Raw genomic sequence first — 20,807 nt, forward strand, 5'->3', positions numbered from 1 at the left:
CCACATGTTTGTTTGTTTTTTAATATTTTAATTTATTTTTGAAGGAGAGAGAGATAGAGCATGAGCGGGGGGAGGAGCAGAGAAAGAGGGAGACACAGAATCTGAAGCAAGCTCCAGGCTCTAAGCTGTCAGCACAGAGCCTGACATGGGGCTCGAACTCATGAACCATGAGATCATGACCTGAGCCAAAGTCAGACACTTAACTGACTGAGCCACCCAGGTGCCCCAAGCCACATGTTTTTATGAGTTAGGGTTGGTGTAGTGAATCCTACCCTTCCAGACACCAACTATTCCATTTTTACCTTAACTGAGTGTATTACAATTAGTTTCTCATACTAATAACCTGGAGTTAACCCAGACTCAAAAGCTTAAAGGCAAAATTTTCCTCAAGACTGCCCTCACTTTGGACACTAGCCACAAGTCTCAGGGAGTCCTCAGGCCACCCATTTTGCTGACTGACTGGCTACAAATTCAGGGACTCCTATGACCCCTTCAAATTGGATAATTTGCTAAAATGACTCACAGGTATCAGGAAGGTGCTATGCATAGAATTATAGTTTTATTACAAAGGATACACACAGGATGAAGCCTAGGAAGGAACACAGAACTCCTGTGCCCTCTCATGGAGTCAGGGCACATCACCCTCCCAGTATATCAATATTGTCACCAATGAGGAAGCAACACTGAGTTTTTATGGGATTTTATTACATGGGCATGATTAATTAAATTATTAGCCACATTGATTGAACTCAACTTCCAGGCCCCTCCCACACACCAAATTCTGAAGCTGTCTAGGGCCCACCAAGAGTCTCCCCATTAGCATAACTAGGACATTCCTGTCACTCAGGATATTCCAAGGGTTGTTGAAGCTTCCTGCCAGGAACACAGGACAAAAACCGGGCAAATTACTAATTACACCACAGTAGTATACTGACCACAGGGAACGGAACAGTGCATAACACCTTGCCTAGTATTATAGTAGGCACTTGACACATTTTTCTTTTGTAAAATATGATTGTCTATGATCTTATATTCGTCTGTATCAGAGTTCTGAAAATTAAAAATTACATCTAGATTTGGACTTTCCATTGTCAATCCTGTGGAGAAGTGAAGCCATACCATTAATAACTATTCTAATTAGGCAATGTATGTTTAGGAAGAAGTATTCTAAGAAATATGACCCTGTTATATAAGTAGGAATTTAATGCTGCTCTTCTATTCTGATAGATACTGTATGGTCCAAAGAGTTAAATAATTTCTCATTAGGATTAAAGTTTACCAATAAAAATTCTAATATAATATATTAACTAATGCTTTACTTTTTTTTTCAAGTAATCTTCCTTTTTGAGGCATCAACTGGAAAACCATTAGGTGACGGGAAGCTTCTTTCTCATAAGGTAATGGACATTAACTATTTCTAAAGTTAATTAGCCACTGTTTACTTCCTTTTTTAAATTTAGTGTTTTCATTTTAAGGAAAATAAAACATAGAAATTAGTCTTATATTTAAATCTGGTATGCATTCTACATAGAGTATTTTGCCTAAAAAATGTCATAAAGACTAAGCACTAGTAAACTCTGTAATAGAAAACTAATTGCAAATTAATTGGATAAAAGAATCTGACTTACATGTCTATTTTTCAGGCTCTTTACTGCTTTTTAATAAAATGTACTATCTTGATTAAACTTCTAGCACCTATCAGTATATAAAAATGTTTTTATATTTCTAAACATCTTGCAGTTTTCTCATTGACCTGTCCTTAGCCAGCATTTTCTTTAGGTTTTAACACTGTAGTTAAACTGGAAAAAAAGTTCCATAGAAGTACGAAAAGACCCCAAATTGTGAATTGCTTATTGGTTTCTGATTTTTAGCATTAAAATAAACAAAGGACGGTGGCACCTGGGTGGCTCAGTTGGTTAAGTGTCCGACTTCAGCTCAGGTCATGATCTCACAGTCTGTGAGTTCAAGCCCCACATTAGGCTCTGTGCTGACAACTCAGAGCCTGGAGCCTCCTTCAGATTCTGTGTCTCCCTCTCTCTCTGCCCCTACCCTGCTCGCACTCTGTCTCTCTCAAAATAAAATAAAGACATTAAAAAAATTAAAATAAACAAAGGAGGGGCATCTGGGTGGCTCAGTTAGTTAAGCCTCCAACTTTGGCTCAGGTCATGATCTCACAATTTGTGAGTTCGAGCCTTACTTCGGGTTCTGTGCTGACAGCTCAGAGCCTGAAGCCTGCTTTAGATTTTGTGTCTCCCTCTTTCTCTGCCCCTCCCCCACTCATGCTGTCTCTCTTCTCTCAAAAATAAATAAACATGAAAAAAATTTTTAAATAAAGTAAATAAAGGAACACATTTTATTTATTCTAGTAAGAGATATATTTGGGTCTAAAGATGTTTTTAACTTTATTGTTCAATGCCACTAGTGAAGCCTGACTATATATTTTTTCTAATTTTTGTAATTATTAGTTTTAAATTTGAATAACAAATAAATTCAAAAGGTTTAGAAATGAAAAATTATAGAAAAGTATACAGTGAAAAAGTCTCCCTCCTACACCCCTTTCTGTCAATCCAATTCCATTTCATAATGGTAATTACCATTATTAAACTCCCTTTTTCTTTCAGAGATTTTTAGTGCATATACAAACAAAATTGATATATGTTTTTAACTCCTTTTTTACAAAAATGTAACATACAAGTCTGTACATTGCTTTTCTCACACAACACTATTTCTGGTGATCTTTCTATATCAATATATAAAGTGTTTTCCTAATCCTTTTCCCACAACCATACAGCGTAACATTTTATGGATGTATCTGAATTTATTCAACATGTGCTCAAATGATGGACATTTAAGGTACAATCATAACACCTTCAAAAAACAAAACAAATCCTAGCAAGTGTAAAAAAAAAATTTTTTTTAAGTCTTAGCAAGTCTTAAGACATAGTAAGCAGTAAATAAATCCCTCTTGGATTTAGTTGAAATGAATCCACACTGAACCATTTCCAAGTTATAAAGAAATTCATTTCAGTAGCTAGTATAACAGTGTAATAGATTAACGTCATATGCCAGAAATACTTTGCTATGTGGACAAAATACTAATCTTAAAGTCAGAAATCTGGACTTTAAATTCTAAATATGCTTGTTACCAGCTTTTTCTGAGCAAAATCAATTACTGGCTATGCATCTCAGTCTTTTTGTCCATAAAGTAAGTATGGTGATACCTATAGCACTAGGTTGTTTCCTGTTTCACAGGAAATAAATGTGAGAGAATCTATAAAATTTAAGGGTCTAAAACATGAGATATTTTCATAAATGTATTCTTATAAGTCTTTAAAATATAGGCTCTTAGAGTACATTTTGTTATGGAACATAAATGTAATTAGTAGATCTCTCTTGTGATATTCAGACTTGCCTCACCCTTTCACTTTGTCTAGTAAAGGTGGGACAGGAGGACAAAAGTGTTTCTCAGCTTCCAGAGTTTCAAAAATATATACATTATATTATAGTGTTTTAAGGGGCATCTTTCCCCTGTAAATTAAAAAAAAGTAACTGTGCTTTAGCTTATGAATTAAATCAGTAGTTTAAAATTATTTATCAGGGACAGTTTATCATTCTAAGTAAGGGAGTGATATTTAATTGATCTTTAAATAAACACATTTTTATAATTAAATAATTTAAATGATCTGATATCAAGCACTAAAACTAATCCAATATTTTCATTTTTTCTAAATTTTAGAATGAAATTTTGGAAATTGCTCTGGATCAAAAAGGACTTACCAATGACAGAAAAATTGCCTTCATTGATAAAAATAGAGATCTCTATATCACCTCAGTGAAACGATTTGGGAAGGAAGAACAAATTATCAAACTTGGTAAAATAATTATAATACATTTAAATTTTTGATTGCTTGAATTAATCTCTGAATAATGCATTGAAAGAAAGACTTGCAAATTAAAAAAATGATGGTTCTAGGTAAAATATTCAAATATTCCCATAAATTTTTAAGTGAATTTTTGCAAATGTTTTCACCATTATACAATCAGAAAATAGAGTCATACCTACCAGAAATTAGATGGGGTCCTGTGTGTCAGTTGATTTTTAAAATATTTTAATACTTATTATAGTGGAACTAATCGTACATTAACATTCTTTTTAAAATAAGGAACAATGGTGCATACTTTGGCATGGAGTGATACATGCAATATCCTTTGTGGACTTCAGGATACTCGATTTACAGTGTGGTACTACCCCAATACAGTTTATGTCGACAGAGACATTTTGCCTAAAACGTTATATGAAAGGGATGCAAGGTAACTGCATTTACTGTTGGAATTGTTTATAGTGATAAATAACTCTAAAGTGTCATGTTTTTGCCTTTGATGTCAATCCTGAAAGGTACCTTTCACTCTACCAAATTGTTCAGCTAAAGCTAGCTTGATGAGATTTAAGTTTGGGGGTCAAGTTGAAAGTGTTGTATAATACTATTATATTTATTTGCTCCTTCTATGGATATAATTTTCCCTACATAAATATAATTTTCAAGCCTAATGTTGCAAGCCTAATGTAAAAAAACTCAGGTGGTTTTTTTTTTCAGTGTGGTTTAGTGATTTTAATATGGACATTTTTAAGATTTTTCAGTGGTACATAAAGTGTCAATCTTTATTCTTTTTCAGATTATCATAAATTATTAATTATTGTACTTTCAGGAATTTATGTGTCTCTAGAATTGAATTTCTAAATTAATATTAAAGATAGAAAAGTATATAAGGTTAATGAAGAGTCTTTTTTTTTAATTTTATATGCTTCAGAAAATACATGTATATTCCTAAATTCTCTAGGAAATAGCAAGATCTCTCACTCTTGACAAAATAAGAATACAAAACTTCTCAACTCCAAAACTTAGCTTAACTTTCAAATCTATTTTGAGTTCATTTAATATTCAATTCACAACTTTAGCAAAACCAGAGAAGCATCATTTTAAAAGTATTTAAACTAATGAAGTTACTTTACTTCAAGTTCACCTCTTTTTATTATCAGAAAATAATCTTAGAATCAGCTTAATTTTCTATTCATTTATACTTTCAAAAACTGAAGCTGTTTTTTAATCATTTGTATAATTTACCTTAAGGCTTAGAGAAAAAATTTTATTTCAAATGCTTTTAGGCATAGCTCCCAAATAATAAATTTTTGCCGCATTAAACTTTTATATTTTGCTCCAACTGGAGCAAGTTATATTCAAATGTTTATTTAAATATATACATTCTCCCTGAAGTTAACTTTTTTGGGAGTGAATTTTAGAGATTTGGAGACTTTATATCTGTGTCAAGTGTAAACTCCCCTAATTAGTATATGAAAGATTTTGCTCAGAATATAAATTATACTTTGCTTTTTCCCAACAGTGAATTTAGTAAAAATCCCCATATTGTGAGTTTTGTTGGAAATCAGGTAACTATAAGAAGAGCTGATGGCTCACTGATTCACATCAGCATATCACCATATCCTGGTATTCTCCATGAATATGTAAGCAGTTCAAAATGGGAAGATGGTGTAAGACTTTGTCGTTTTGTTAAGGTACTTTATTTTATTTTAGATCCATATTTGTGTATATATTGTGTATTTACACATATCTTTGTGCAGGATAAGAAATGGTAACAGCTGGGCACCTGGGTGGCTCAGCAGGTTAAGCATCCGACTTTAGCTCAGGTCATGATTTCATGGTTCATGAGTTTGAGCCCCACATTGGGATCTGCACTGACAGTGGGGAACCTGCCTGGGATTCTTTCTCTCTCCCTTTCTCTCTGCTCCTCCCCACTCACTCGCAATCTCTCTCTCTCTCTTTCTCAAAATAAATAAATAACTATTAAAAAAAAAGAAATGGTAACAGCTAAGGGCTGGAAAATTGCAAATGAGATCGTGTCTTTTTTTTTTCTTTTTTTTTTTTTTTAATAAGTGAAGACATGAGCAACACAGGGGGGTAGATATTGTTGTGTGATTTACTCTTAAAGAAGCTATAATTTAAATGAGTAGTTTCTCTATACTGGCACATATAGACATCTTCTCTGGAACTTTTTTTTAAAAAAGTCAGATTCCCAAGTTTTATCCCAAGAGAGCTTCTAATTTATTAGATCTGGAATGAACCCTGGGCATATTTTTAAAATTCCTCAGATGATTTGTACACCTAAGGTTAAGAACCTCTACTTTAATTTTTTTTTAAAGTTTGTTCATTTTTGAGAGATAGACAAAGCATGAGTGGGGAAGGGGCAGAGAGAGGGAGACACAGAATCTGAAACAGGCTCCAGGCTCTGAGTTGTCAGCACAGAGCCTGACGCGGGGCTTGAACTCACGAACTGCGAGATCATGACCTGAGCCGAAGTTGTATGCTCACCCCAACTGACTGAGCCACCCAGGTGCCCCTAGAACCTCTACTTTAGACCAGCATTTCCCACTTGGTTGAATCCACTTGGTTGAATCCAGTATTTTCCAAACATATTTGACCACAGAACTTTTTTTTTTAATTTTTTTTTTTTTACATTTTTATTTATTTTTGAGAGACAGAGAGAGACAGAGCACAAGGGGGAGGGTCAGAGAGAAAATGACACACAGAATCCGAAGCAGGTTCCAGGCTCTGAGCTGTCAGCACAGACCCCAAGGCGGGACCTGAACTCACAAACTGCAAAATCATGACCTGAGCTGAAGTTGGATGCTCAACCAACTGAGCCACTCAGGCGCCCCTGACCCCAGAACTTTTTAATTTTACATGGGTTAGCATTGCTTAAAATAATACTTTTAAAATGACCTTTAGATGCTTTCCCTTACAATGAGTCATTGATAGAAATCTGCTGTAATAGCATTGTCTGAGAACCTCACTATTTCTCTGGCTCCTTGTAAGTTACATTCTTTGACCTCATCAGAAATACTGGAGGGTTTATAACCTTGAATTATCTTAAAAGTGTATCATAAGTTCAAAAATAAATCTTTGATAATTAGAAATGAAATTTTGTAATAATTTGTATTCAAAAGAATTTCTCTATGTGTTATTAATATATTTCAACAAAGTACCACGTGAAATTTCCACATGATTAATTTATTAAATTATTAGTTTTTTCAGTGCCATGCTCAACAATTTTTAATTTTTTCATTAAAATGTTAACTTTTATATATTTTAAGTCACTGTTTATTTTAAGGCAGTTCTGCTTCTAGTTGAAATAATTGTTCTCCTATTTCACTTTAGGAGCAAACCATGTGGGCTTGCCTAGCTGCTATGGCAGTTGCTAATAGAGATATGACTACCGCAGAAATAGCCTATGCAGCAATTGGTGAAGTAAATAATGTTTACTTACCTATATGTTTGCAGTTTTTCTTCCCTTTCTGTTACTCTACTTCATATATTTTTTCTTTTTTTAGATTGATAAGGTTCAGTACATCAATTCTATAAAAGATCTTCCATCTAAAGAATCAAAAATGGCTCACATACTAATGTTTAGTGGGAACATACAGGAGGCTGAAATGGTACTTCTTCAGGCTGGCCTTATTTATCAAGCGATCCAGATCAATATTAATCTCTATAACTGGGAAAGGTAATAAAAATGTTCTTCACCAATTCTAAAACCCAATTGATCTTAATGGTTTCTTCTATCTACCACTTGGTAAATTACGTTTTCCACTGTACTTAATAGTTTCCTAACATCACAGAAGAATTTATTCACATTTATATTTGTGAGTAGTTTGCCATTGAAGATTTATGCCTTTGCTAAACTTGTGATTGATTAGAAGTTGAGGTGTGAAGAAGAAAAGAGAATCTAGGATGTCTTCCAATTTTCTGATTTCAATAACTCAGATTGAATGAGTTATTCAATAACTCAGATTGAATTACTACCAATAGATGATGGTAGTAATATTGGCAGGTTTGGAAGGCAATATAGTGAGTTCAGTGTTAGGCATGTTGGATTTGAAATTTTGTGAAGAGATATGTGATAATAGTTGATTAATGAACCCGGAGCTCATGAGCAAGATTTGAACTGGAGATGTAGATTTAGCAGCCATTAGCCAAGTGGAGGGCAGTTGAAAGAAAAGAATGGACACAATTGCTCAGAAAATGTGTGGAGTGAGAAGATATCAACTACATTTATGGGTTGGGTGAAAGAAAAGAAATCTGTTGAAAGATTTGAATAAAGCAGTCAGACAGGCAGAGAGAAGAACCATGAGAAATTTGTGTTGCTAAGGAAGAAAGTCCATCAGATTTGAAATGAGGAGTGCTCAGTAGTAGCCTTCTCCTCTACATGAGGCTTTGACACATTGCTTTCTGAGAGTGAGTGGCACACTGCTCTTTGCTGTGGCATATCAGGTATCTCCCCTCACTCTCTCAGGTATTCATCTCTCAGGGAAGAGGCTGCAGTGCTTATACACACCTGAAGTTACTATGTTATAAAATTGGCATGCTGACTTTTTCAGGTTTGACATGTCTTTCATCACTTTTATCTATCTACCCCTACCCTACCATTTTTTAATAAGCAGATCCCAGTCATCATATCACTTTATTTATAAGCATTTCAGTATGTATCTCAAGGTTTTTAAAAATCTAACCAATATCACAGTCACACTTTAAAGAATTAACAATAATTCCTTTCAGTGTTCTTATTTCTCTGATCATCTCATCAATGTTTTATTTTGTTTTGTGGTTTGTTTGTTTGTTTGATTCAAGATCCAAAAAATGTCCATACATTATGACTCCTAGATATGTTCTTTTCTTTTAATTTATAGGTTTTCCTATTTCTTATGTTTTCTTATAATTTTCCCACTACAGAAACTGGGGCTTTAGAGTTTCCTATAATCTGGATTTTGCTGATTGCATCTCTGTGGTGTCATTTGACACGTTCCTTTGCCGCTTGAATTAACCATAAATTGGTGTTGAATCTAGAAACTTGATTAGATTTAGGTTTAATATTTTTTTTCCCCTTTTGGGAACACCTCGTATCACAGAGGTAGTGTTGAATATATTTTCACAATGACTGGTTGTCTTTCTTTTTGTGATGTTAGCAGCCATTAATAATCATTGCCCAGATCCATTAATTAATTAAAATACTGGAAGGATAGAATTTAAGCATTGGATGACAAATATATTAGATTTCTTTTAAGAGCCCTGAATTTCTATATTTGTTTAAAACCTTTAGAAGGGAGCACATTTCATTTTGTTAATATGTTTATTCCATTTGAGAAGCAGTCTTGCTGATTTGTGCTTCTGTTATTCATATTTGAATTTGAAAATTACCTGCAACCTAATAAGTTGCAGCCCTTGAAGAGTTGTAGGTAAGCAGGTCATCTACTTGATGTTCACTTTGGACATTTGGTAGTAATCTGTTCTCAAAAATGGAAGTTAAGAGAGAGAGACACTAGAAACTTTATGTATTAATAAAAAACAATTTCTCTGTTTCTACCAGTTATATAAAGTGATTTTGCTTCATTAAAGTTATGTAAAAGATCATATTTTGAAGTTACAAAATCTTTTTATATAACTTCCTTCTATTTAAAATCAGAGAGGATACATGGATTTATTCCAGCCCCATAATCTAATGTCACATTTGTTTGGTTGCCAAATAACCATTTTAAAGCTAAAGACATGCTGTTCCCATAACCCTTATATAATTTGGAGTGAATTTCCTTCTCTGTGTGATAAAGAAACATTTCTTACCCAGTGTATGCTTTTAGAGAACATTTAAAATAGCACATATAATTTGAATGTTTGCCTTTAGCTATTGCTCTTCAATCAGATAATTAATACATATTTTATATAATGATAATGACTATAATATAGATAATACTTAACATCTAGTATCTAAATGTGGTATTAGACATTATATTTTATCCTTCATACATAATTAAATGTACTAATGTTCCATGACAATGATCTCTTTGGAGATAATTTTCTTTTTGAAAAGTCCCAACCAAAAAATGGTTACGTATTCCCCACTTGGAATACTTCTGGTTTTGTACAATCAAAAATTCCTTCCCCAGTCATGTTCAGTCATAAAAAAGGAATGGGAAATGGCATTTTTCAGGTGCCAGAGGACTGGTTCACCAGAGTCTCCACTCACACATCCACACTGGAGTCAGAGCCTTAGGGATATATGGAGGGTGACATGAGAGAGGATTAGAAGGATTAAAGCATCATGGGGCGCCTGGGTGGCTCAGACCATTGAGCATCTGACTTCAGCTCAGGTCATGATCTTACGGCTGGTGAGTTCGAGCCCCGCATTGGGCTCTGTGCTGACACCTCGGAGCCTGGAGCCTGCTTCAGATTCTGTGTCTCCCTCTCTCTCTGCGCCTCCCTCTCTCTCTGCGCCTCCCCTACTCGCACTCTGTCTCTCTCTCTCTCTCTCTCTCTCTCTCAAAAATAAATAAAAACATTTTAAAAATTAAAAAAATAAGGATTAAAGCATCTTTACTTCTATTTCTCCTCTTTTGATACTCTATAAATTGGTTTTTGCCTTCTTGCATTTCACTTGTTTCTCTAAATTGCAGTACTTCTACATTCTTCTCTGTGTCCCTCTTTTTCTCTGAAAGACTTAAAGTCACAGAGGAATGAGGGAACTTTGTGAGGAGATTGTAATGGGTAGCAAATACTGATCCATGGATTTAGCAATATGTACATATACTTTTATAAGAAATCATTGTGCTGAATTTTGGCATTATCATTTGTATTACACCTGACTTAAATTCATAACTTTTCATATTGTCTTAATATTTCTCTCGGTTTTCTATCAACTGTCAATTAATATACACAGCATATCTAAGATACTTAAAACAGTTTTTTTTAGTGTTTATTTTTGAAGGAGAGAGCGACAGAGCATGAGCAGGGGAGGAGCAGAGAGAAAGGGAGACACTGAATTCAAAGTGGGCTCCAGGCTCTGAGCTGTCAGCACAGAGCCCTGACCTGAGCAGAAATCGGGCGTTTAACCAACTGAGCCACCCAGGCACCCCTAAAATACTTTTTAAAGTGACTATTTAGGTCAAACCAAAGCATGCTAAAAATGAAACATTTTCCTACTGAAGGGTCACATGTTGCAAAAATCTAGTCAGTAGTCAGTATTGTCTAAACAACGGATTTACAATAGTTGGCTCTGATACATAAATCATGATTGACCTATTCAGAAGTCATATATCATATGAGAAAGCAAGGGAACTTGAAAAAGGATATGCTTTAGCTATTATGATGGCCATTTCCCATACTTTAAAACAAGATTATAGTGAACAGTGTAGGAGAGCTATACTATACTGGATTTTTCCTGACTCAACTCATACGAGTTATGCACAGGATCATGGGCTGAGATACTTTCCAAAACCTACATACACAAATAGGCCAAGAACTGAGGATTAATCTTTTCATTTCCCTCGAAATTATCAATACATAGATTTTTATGTCTTTGGTATTGTACCACTGATTTTAGCAATTAATTTAGTTCTTGCCTGCTATTTAAATAAAATATTACCTTGAAAATAACTTAAGTTACGTTGAAAGATATTAATTGGATTATAAAATTTAAATGGGTATTAACTTATTCTAAGAATCAAATGGCAAAAGATTTTGTCAGATTTGTATTATCCACAAATTTTGGTTTTATAATATTTTAAATTTGCTGTGTTATCATAAAGGATATCAGCATGACCAGAATACATTCTAGACTGTAGATAAATAAATTCTGGAGCAGAATAAATTATAGACTTAAAAAAATTGTCAAGATAGTGGAACCACGTACATTGGGGGGGGGGAGTTCATTCACTTGAATTTTATTGTGATTTCAATTAATTTTTCAATGAACATTTACCATACATAGACTATGGTATACTCACCAAAGAGAAATGAAACCTAGATCTCCCTTCAGTTAATGTACAGGTTATGGAAGAAACAGACTCGTAAATAATTATAATATCTGTAAGCAGTGCTGTCATAATAGTATGCATAAAATGTCATGGAGCACAGATAAGATAATGGTCTTTTATTTCTACAAGTAGGGCTGGTCAGGGAGAAGAGATGATGTTTGATCTGGACCTTGAAGTATAAGTTGGAATTTGCAAGATGGATGAGGTAGGGAATGGTGTTCCATATTGAAGGATGAGTGGAAAGGGAACAACATAGACCATTTGTCTCACTCTGTTACCCCAAAACTCTAATCCAAGCAATGCTGATTATCTGTTTTGTTTCTCATTATAGGGCACTTGAATTGGCTGTAAAATATAAAACACACGTTGATACAGTTCTTGCTTACCGGCAAAAGTTTTTGGAGACATTTGGTAAACAGGAAACTAATAAACGGTATTTGCAGTATGCAGAAGGTGTAAGTATTATACAGTATTTTACGATAATGTATATGCTTTGTAAGTATACATAATATTCATCTTAATAAGACAAAATTGGAATAATTCATACCATAATCTCAAAATCACTTTTTGCCTTATGATATTATAGTCTTATTTTGACTATATAATTATATTACTGATTTTTTTCTGGAATCTTAAAGCCATGTTTTGATGAACTCAAATCTGTTTTCGTATTTAATTTGTATTAAGGTTGGGTGCTAATTGATATTTTTAGATAAGCAATATAAATGGCTGGGATAAAGGTTTCTAACTCCTAAATTTTGTCTTCCACCAGCTGTCCCTTCTGCTCCAGGGGAAATATATAAGCACAGAGGGCATTGGCCAGAAAATGGATACTTTTTCACTTTGCAAAATTCTAGGGAGCTAGTTTGCACCCAGAGTGGAGCCTAGCCCAGGTAGACTTCACTGTCTAGAACCAAAGAAGGCTAAACCATTGCCTCTCAGATCCCTACCAGAATCTCAGGTTTCATCACTATAATTAGAAGAAAGTCATTCCAGTATGTATCAGCCCATGTGCATTTTGCCCAAGTGCCTAAAGCAGGACTATTGTAGCTACCTGCTTAGATCCATCTAGGCTCAGGCTACAGAAAGAGAGTTCACTTCTAGCCATGCAGACCCAAGAGACTTACAATCCCAAGACAGGGGCAACCTTCCTCCCACCTCTGTGAACCAGTTGATTTTCTCAGCCTTTTATTCATTTTATTAAAAAAATGTTTATGAGTGCTCACTCTGGGCCAGGTATTATGCTGGATGCTGAGTCAGATATGGCTTCTGTTTTTGTGGAGCTTGTAGACTATGTGGGAGTGCTGCTCCTTGGAGATGGAATAAAATGGAATGTTCTGACCTGTCCTAAAGGGCAGAGTAAATTAGAGGAACCTTAGGAAGAGGAAAGAAGGTAGGAAGAAGGTTCCTACAATTTCTACTAAAGCCAACATTATACATTTATCATATGACTTGATAAACTCAGTCTTTCTCCTCTTATGTAGGGAAAAACACAGTTATTCCCTGCTATGAGTCTTTCACCTGTAAGTCTTCTTTACTATTCACACAGAACACTTCACTTCTGGTCACCTAACATGTGGAGGTTTCCCCTCATGCCAACAAGCAGTCTCCAACACCAGCTGTGTGTCCTACAATTTAACTCAGCTCTGATACTGCCTAACTGGAGATAGTATCAGATTCCACAGGTAAAGGGCTCATTCCCACAAGATTGCCCTCACTCCCCATCAGATGCCAGTTACAAGCTCAGATTATCACCTGTGCTTCTGACTGACCAGCTATAGATCTGCAGTCCCAGTAACCCCTGCCTTAGGTTTCAGATGCAAGTCACAAATCCAGGTTGTTACCTGTACTTCTGACTGACTTGCTATAAGTCAGAGGCTCCCATTCCCCCTTTCTGGTTTGATTAGTTTGCTAGAGTGGCTCGCAGAACTAAGGAAACATTTACTAATGTTTACCAGTTTATTAAGGGATATGATAAAGGGTACAGATGAATAGCCAGATGAAAAGATACTTAGGGCAAGGTCAGGGAAGGTCCTACCCTCAGGAGCTCCTGTCTCTTCAGAGTTGGGGTATGTTACCCTCCCAGTGTGGATGTGTTCACCAGCCCAGGAGTTCTCTGAACCCTGTACTTTGGTATTTTATCGAGGCTTCATCACATAGGCATGATCAGCCATTAACTCCATTTTCAACCTTTCTTCCTTCCCAAGGGAATGGGAGCAGGACTGAAAATTCCTAGCTTCTAATCATGACTTGGTCTTTCTGGTGATCAGCCCTCATCGGGAAGCCATCCAAGGACTCTCCCAGAGTTGTGTCTTTAAAACAAAAGATGCTTCTATCACTCAGAAAACCCCATGTCAGGAACTGACGTCAAAGACCAAATATTAGAACAAAAGATGTTCCTAGTGCTGTTATCACTTAGGAAACTACAAGAGTTCTAGGAGTTCTTTGCCAGAAACTGGGAGCAGCGACCAATTTATATATTTTCTATTGCCTCACACCATATTTAGAATACTGAGTGTCATGATCTGCATTTTTGGACTTCAGAATAGCTCTCAAGGTATAAAGCCTTTGAAACCATTCTTGGAGTTCTGCAATGCAACTTCAGCATCTGGATCCAGGACAGACACAAGTTGTCTGTTTCTTGGTAGGAAGAGGTGTACTTTACAGATGCTCCACAGACTATTTGTTTCATTTGAAGCTTCACTATTAAAAATGAATCCTCTAGGAGTTTGGGCTATGAGAGCTTGCTCTACTACTGGGACAAATTCAGGGTCCCTGGGACCTCTGAGGACTACACTCTAATCTACAGAGTAGGACAGCAGCCATCACCACTACAGTGCTAAGCAGCCTAGAGAATCACCCATCACCTGATCTTTTTGTCATGGTTTTGAAAATATGATGATATGTTAAAACTGAGCACCCATGTTAAATTTACTTTATGGCATAATTTTAAGCAGATACATACTACTCTGCTTCCTCTTCATCATCCTTGCCATCAATATATTTTTCAGTATTTTCACATTAGGTGCTTTGGAGGACATAGAAAATATAACTCTTCCCCACAAACTTATAATTATTGTAATTTATATTATAATTATTACATCATTATAATTAAAATTGTATTTTAGATAGCAAAAATTTAACATTTTTATCTTCTTTCTTATTATCTATGTATTCAACTGTTAACCAAAATGTAATACTTCAATCACAAGAGTGGCAGAAATTTTCAGAGATTTTTTTAATCCTGAAACTATATAGGTTACTTTGACTCCCTATGGTCCTACATTCTAGTATCCTTTTTTTTCCCTCATAAATGTAATTTGGAAGCTAACTAGAAATTATAAAGCAGTATTTTAAGATGAAAATTATTTTTTACTCAAAAATTTCCCGCTATTTATCTACCTTAGCCAAAATTTTGATTATATAAACATTTTATTTGCTAAGTGTTAAGAGAGCATTTTTAAAAACTAAGAAATTTATTCTAGATATCTAGTGAATTCTGGTGGGTTCATAGTACATAATGTGGAAGCTTATACGAAGTCAAAAGTTTCATATATGTTTGTATTCATGAGCCCTGAAATGTTATTTGGGCATTTCTAGTTTAAAATATGGAAACCTGGGATTTATACAAGGTGGACTGTCTTCTAAGACCCCAACTAGAGTCATTGTACCTGGTCTACAACAGTAAATATTTGTAAAATAATTTGTAAGTCAGCCAATAAAATTCACTTGAGGAATATACAATCTACCAAATATATTGTGTATAAGAAGAAAAGTAGAAGAACCAAGAAATGTTTAAAACATTATTCTAGGAGAAAGAAAACAGTGGAAATATAAGCAAACCAACAACTTGAGAACAGACTTTCAGAAAGTATAGAATTTTGAAGAAGATCCAGAAGAGCCAGCACTCTAGTTCAGACAAACCACGTTAGGCATAGCTACTACCTAAGCTCTTTTGCAGGTTTTAAGGCCTTGTAATCTTATGATTATATATCTATATATGTATCTATCTATATCTATATCTATATCTATATCTATATCTATATCTATATCTATATCTATATATGTATCTATATATGTATATATGTATCTACATATATATCTATGTATCTATCTATATGTCTCTACATATCTATATGTCTCTACATATATATCTATATATGTCTCTACATATATATCTATATATGTATCTACATATATAGGTATCTACATCTATATCTATATCTATTATGTATCTACATATATATTGGTGGGTGATAGTTCATCTGGTAGGTAGTTACTTATTCATTCAATATTTATTGAGTACTTTCTGCAGACAATGTACTCCCCTTCTATTTCAAATAGAAAAGTAAATATGGCAGACACTGACCCCAGCTTTATGAAGCTTATATTCAATGGAAGCTATAGTTAATTATACAGTTGTTAATTTCAATTGTGATCATTGGCTTGAAGATGCTATAAAACTTGATGGGTGGGGTGCCTCAGTTGGTCAAGCATCTGACTTCAGCTCGGGTCATGATCTTGCAGTTCAGAAGTTCAAGCCCCACATCAAGCTGTCTGTTGTCAGTGTGAAGTCTGCTTCAGATCCTTTGTTCCCCCCTCTCTCTGCTCACTCCCCGCTCACGTTCTCTCTCTCAAAAATAATAAATAAACATTAAAAAAAAAAAAACTTGATGTGTAGGGAACCTGATCTAGAGTGGTGGGGATTAGCAAAGACTTTCTAAGCAAGGCAAACAATATTTGAGCTGAACTCTAAAGAATAAATAGTAGAAGCTGACTGGATTTGGGGTGGGAGAGGAAGTGGGGATGGGCATGTTCCAGGCAGAGAGAAAGCTCTTAAATGGGAAACAGTAAAGAACAAAAGGGAGATTAACTTGAGGGTTTCATAGGGCAAATTAAGGATTTTGGACTCTATCCTAAGACATATGTGAAGTCATTAAAAGGAAGTAACATGATTGCTTTTCCCTTTTAAAATCCTGATTCCTCAAAATAAATGGAAACTAAAGAGTTTTCCACAAAATTATCTTGAGTAGGATTTTGTCAGTGTTAAAGGATATATATGATAATAAGACCATATGTGTGAGGTCTTGAAAGAATGGGAAGGAGTCCCTAGTAACTGCTCTGGATCCTGGGTACTGAGTAGTTGGAATATTGGTTGGGACCAGACATTGGAGGGTCTTAATACCATGTTAAGAGAATAGACTTCATAATGCAGGCAATGGGAAGGCTTGGAGGTTTGCAATCAAGAGAATGATTTGAAAGATACCTTTTGGTGTAGAAGATGGATCAGAGGTAAGGGTGGTGACTAGGAGACCAGTTAGGAGATTACTATAATAGTTTCACCAGGAGATGGTTGGGGTGGTAGTTAGGTTGGTTAGGCAAGACATTTGAGAACAACTTCAACATTTCTGGTGTGGTTGACTGGTAGATGGAGAGGGATGCCATTAATCTAGATAAGGAACATGAGAATATACAAGTTGTAGACCTTTTGAGTTTGAATACATGAAAATATACATTTTTTTTTGTTTGAAGTCCCTGTGGGGTATCCAGATGGAGATATCTAATAGGCAATTGGAAATATAATTGTGAACATTGAAGGATACTGACAAAGAGGAATCAGGGCATGATAAATAAATTTATGGTCATGACCATATAGGCATAGTTGAAAGTATGAAAGTTGATGTCATCTCCTAGGAAAGTATAAAAAAGTTGTGGTTGGAATCCTGATGAATACAAATACTAACAGCTAAGAGGTTACCTAGGGAGGGGTGCCTGGGTGGCTTAGTTGGTTGAGCGTCCCACTCTTGATTTTGGCTCAGGTCATGATCCCAGGATCATGAGATCAAACTCCCCTCCATACTCAGAGTGGAGGCTGCTTGAAATTCTCTCTCTCTCTCTCTCTCTCTCTCTGTCCCTCACCCTCTACCCTTCTCCCCCACTCACATGCACACATGCTCTCTCTCTCAAATAAATTTTTTAAAAATTAAGTAAAACAAAGTATAAATTACTTAAAAAAAGAGGTTGTCTAGGGAAAAGAAACAGGAGGAAAAAAAGACTGAGAACATTGAGAAAGGAGAGCACAAACCAGAAGAAAATGGTATTATATAGTCAGAGATTTTTCAGAGAGCTTTGGTCAACAAGATCTAGGGAATGCTTCTACATCAGGACCTTTTTCTTCCTTTTTTCAGTGTGCTCTTCCCCAGATATTCCCATGGACTCACTAATCTCCTTTAGGTCTTCACGTCAAATTCTCAGGGACGTCTTTTCCTACCACTCTGTTTAAAATACAACCCCCCCTTCCCCCACCTCCACTCCTGGCACTCAGTATTTCCTTTCCCTGTTTCCAAAACTCTTACCACTTCTCACATCTTATATATTTTTAGGGGCACCTGAGTGGCTCAGTCAGTTAAGCCCCCAACTTCAGCTCAGGTCATGATCTCGCGGTTTGTGAGTTCAAGCCCCACGTCAGGCTTTTAAAGAGGCACCTGGGTGGCTCAGTTGGTTGAGCATCTGACTTCAGTTCAGGTCATGATCTCATGGTTCATGAGTTTGAGCCCTGCGTCGGGCTGTGTGCTGACAGCTCAGAGCCTGGAGCCTGCTTCCAATTCTGTGTCTCCCTCTCTCTCTCTCTGCCCCTCCCCTGCTCACGCTCTGTCTCCGTCTCTTTCAAAAATAAATGAACATTAAAAAAATAAAAAAAGAATGCAACACCCCCTTCCCCCAACTCCACCCCTGGCACTCAGTATTTCCTTTCCCTGTTTCCAAAACTCTTACCACTTCTCACATTTTATATATTTTTAGATCTTCCACTATTATTTGTCTTTGCTTATCTTTCTATGAAGACTGTGATTTTTATCAATTAATTCACTGCTGAAGCCTTGCACCTAGAACAATCCTTGGTGTATAGTAAGCACTAAATATGTATTGAATGAGTAATCGAATCATATGTAGGATGAGGAATGAAAACACTTGATGGTGGCTTTAGTGAAAAGTTCATGAAGTGTGGTAGGAGCACAGTCACATTATAGTGTTCTGAGGACAAAATGAGAGTCAGGAATGAGAAGAAGAATGAGGGTGGTAGTTTGCAGGGAGACAGAATTGAGGGGGAAGGATGATGAGCAGCAGCCAGTGTAGCAAGGAAATTGAAAATGTGAGTAATATAACTGAAGGCAGATGTCCCAGGGGAGTGGAAGAAGATGGGATCAGGGATGTATGTGAAGAGGTTGGCCTGAGACAGAAGGGAAAGAGAGATGAATACAAATGTAGGTAAATTTGTGTGAAGAAGGAGATTAAGCAAATTCATGTCTGGTGGCCACTGTATTCTCTGGAAAGCCATTTGGTATGATTTTTGAAATTACTTCTATGTGAATAAGAAGAATTTACCAGGGACTAGAATAAGAAGTACCAAATAGTACTAACACACCCTATAATAGGAAAAGATGTGTCTTGGTGTAGAGATCAGTCACTTGAAAGCTGTCATGATGAGTACATCCTTATCTAAAACCCACTAGTAAAAGTATTCTAGTCCAAGAACTAAATTAGCAGTAGAACACTGTTCTAAAACTGGATAAATGCCAAAGTGAAAGTGAAGCATTCATTTTCAATAGGATAACTGTCAACTGGCTCCCTCATTTGTACTCTAACAAGTGATAGTATAGATGGCATCAATTTACTTGAGGGACTTCTGGTACAACAGAGCAACAGTTGCTCAGTGTACGGTCAATATATGGTTTTATTGTGATTGATCTGAAAAACATATGTAAGTCAATTTAAGGCTGGAAGAAGGCCAAGGCATTTATCAAGTTTTGTCTTTCTCTTTGCAAATGTTTTGTTAGACATAGAGTGTTTTGCCATTTAAAAATATCAAGTTCTGGCCTGATTGAAAAATGGGTCTTTCAAATAGTCTTAACATTTGCTCTGCCTTTCATTGAGCGGTCACTTGCATCTTACCACAGACATTCATCTTCTATGAGTGAGAGGGATTCTTTTAATTCATCCATTTTATATATTATAGACTAGTATATGGAATTGTCTCTTTTTCAAAGTGGCAAAAATATCCACAAATTGCCATGCAGAAATTTAGATGAAAGATATTGAAATAAAAAAGAACCAATACTTTATCAACTTCTAGCATAAAAGAGGCACAGAGCCCTGATAAGGTTAAACTTATCTCCCAGTTACTTAAAATAAATCTGCTCAGGCAGCAAGTAGTACCTAAGTCTGGTTTAATGCTACTTATTTCACTCAACTCCCCTATATGAAGATGAAAACCTATTCGCTTTTGGCTCAGTCTCAGGGGTTGGGGCTTATTTCATTGTAAATCGGAATTAGGTTAATCTAGGACCCAATTTTTCTGTACCTTGCCTGGGACAACACACATTCCTAAAGTAGTCATCTCCAAATTTTTCTAAACAATAGAATGCTTTTTCCTAAAGAAATTGTTCACAGATGTCAGGGCAGAGTCCATAGCTAACAGCAAGTATAATCAGCTTAGGGGAAAGGCAGGGTAGAAGGCATGGCTGGAAAAATGGCCCCATGTCAGTGGGGCATGTGACTTGATCTCCCGGTTTTGAGTCTGAGCCCCACGTTGGGCATAGAGATTTAAAAAAATGGAAACATAAAAATGGTACCACTTTTCAGTGATTGTTTTTACATGTCCCCTAGCCTTGATTATGCACTGCACTTTCTTTAATATCTTTTTGTTGTTGTCTAAACCATCACCATGTCTGTATTACTTTAATAGTTGTTGTAAAGGAGTCCCTTTTTCAGAGTATGCTCAGGAGAAGCAAATGCTCCCCTATTCTTACTCATACCTAGGCTCTAATGGAAACCTCAGTGAAAAAAAAAAAAGGTAAAATGCTAACCCATTTGAAACATGGCCTCATGGCTAGGGCCCTGTCCATTTTTCCTCTTGTTTGGAGGAGAACAG

General features: G+C 35.7%; 1 protein-coding gene across 6 annotated transcripts in view; it reads left to right on the forward strand.

The window, feature by feature from the left end:
- Positions 1–20,807, forward strand: part of IFT80 (intraflagellar transport 80) — a 140,406-nt gene that overhangs the window by 118,595 nt on the left and 1,004 nt on the right. For all 6 annotated transcript variants that reach the window (XM_042956575.1, XM_042956577.1, XM_007086253.3 and 3 more), the window contains 7 exons: positions 1,333–1,397; positions 3,737–3,872; positions 4,164–4,311; positions 5,401–5,572; positions 7,233–7,322; positions 7,406–7,578; positions 12,210–12,333. In XM_042956575.1, the coding sequence (XP_042812509.1) occupies positions 1,333–1,397; positions 3,737–3,872; positions 4,164–4,311; positions 5,401–5,572; positions 7,233–7,322; positions 7,406–7,578; positions 12,210–12,333 (908 nt within the window). The remainder of the gene's footprint in view (positions 1–1,332; positions 1,398–3,736; positions 3,873–4,163; positions 4,312–5,400; positions 5,573–7,232; positions 7,323–7,405; positions 7,579–12,209; positions 12,334–20,807) is intronic.

Source organism: Panthera tigris, chromosome C2 (assembly GCF_018350195.1).
Source record: "Panthera tigris isolate Pti1 chromosome C2, P.tigris_Pti1_mat1.1, whole genome shotgun sequence".
Classification (NCBI taxonomy): domain Eukaryota; kingdom Metazoa; phylum Chordata; class Mammalia; order Carnivora; family Felidae; genus Panthera; species Panthera tigris.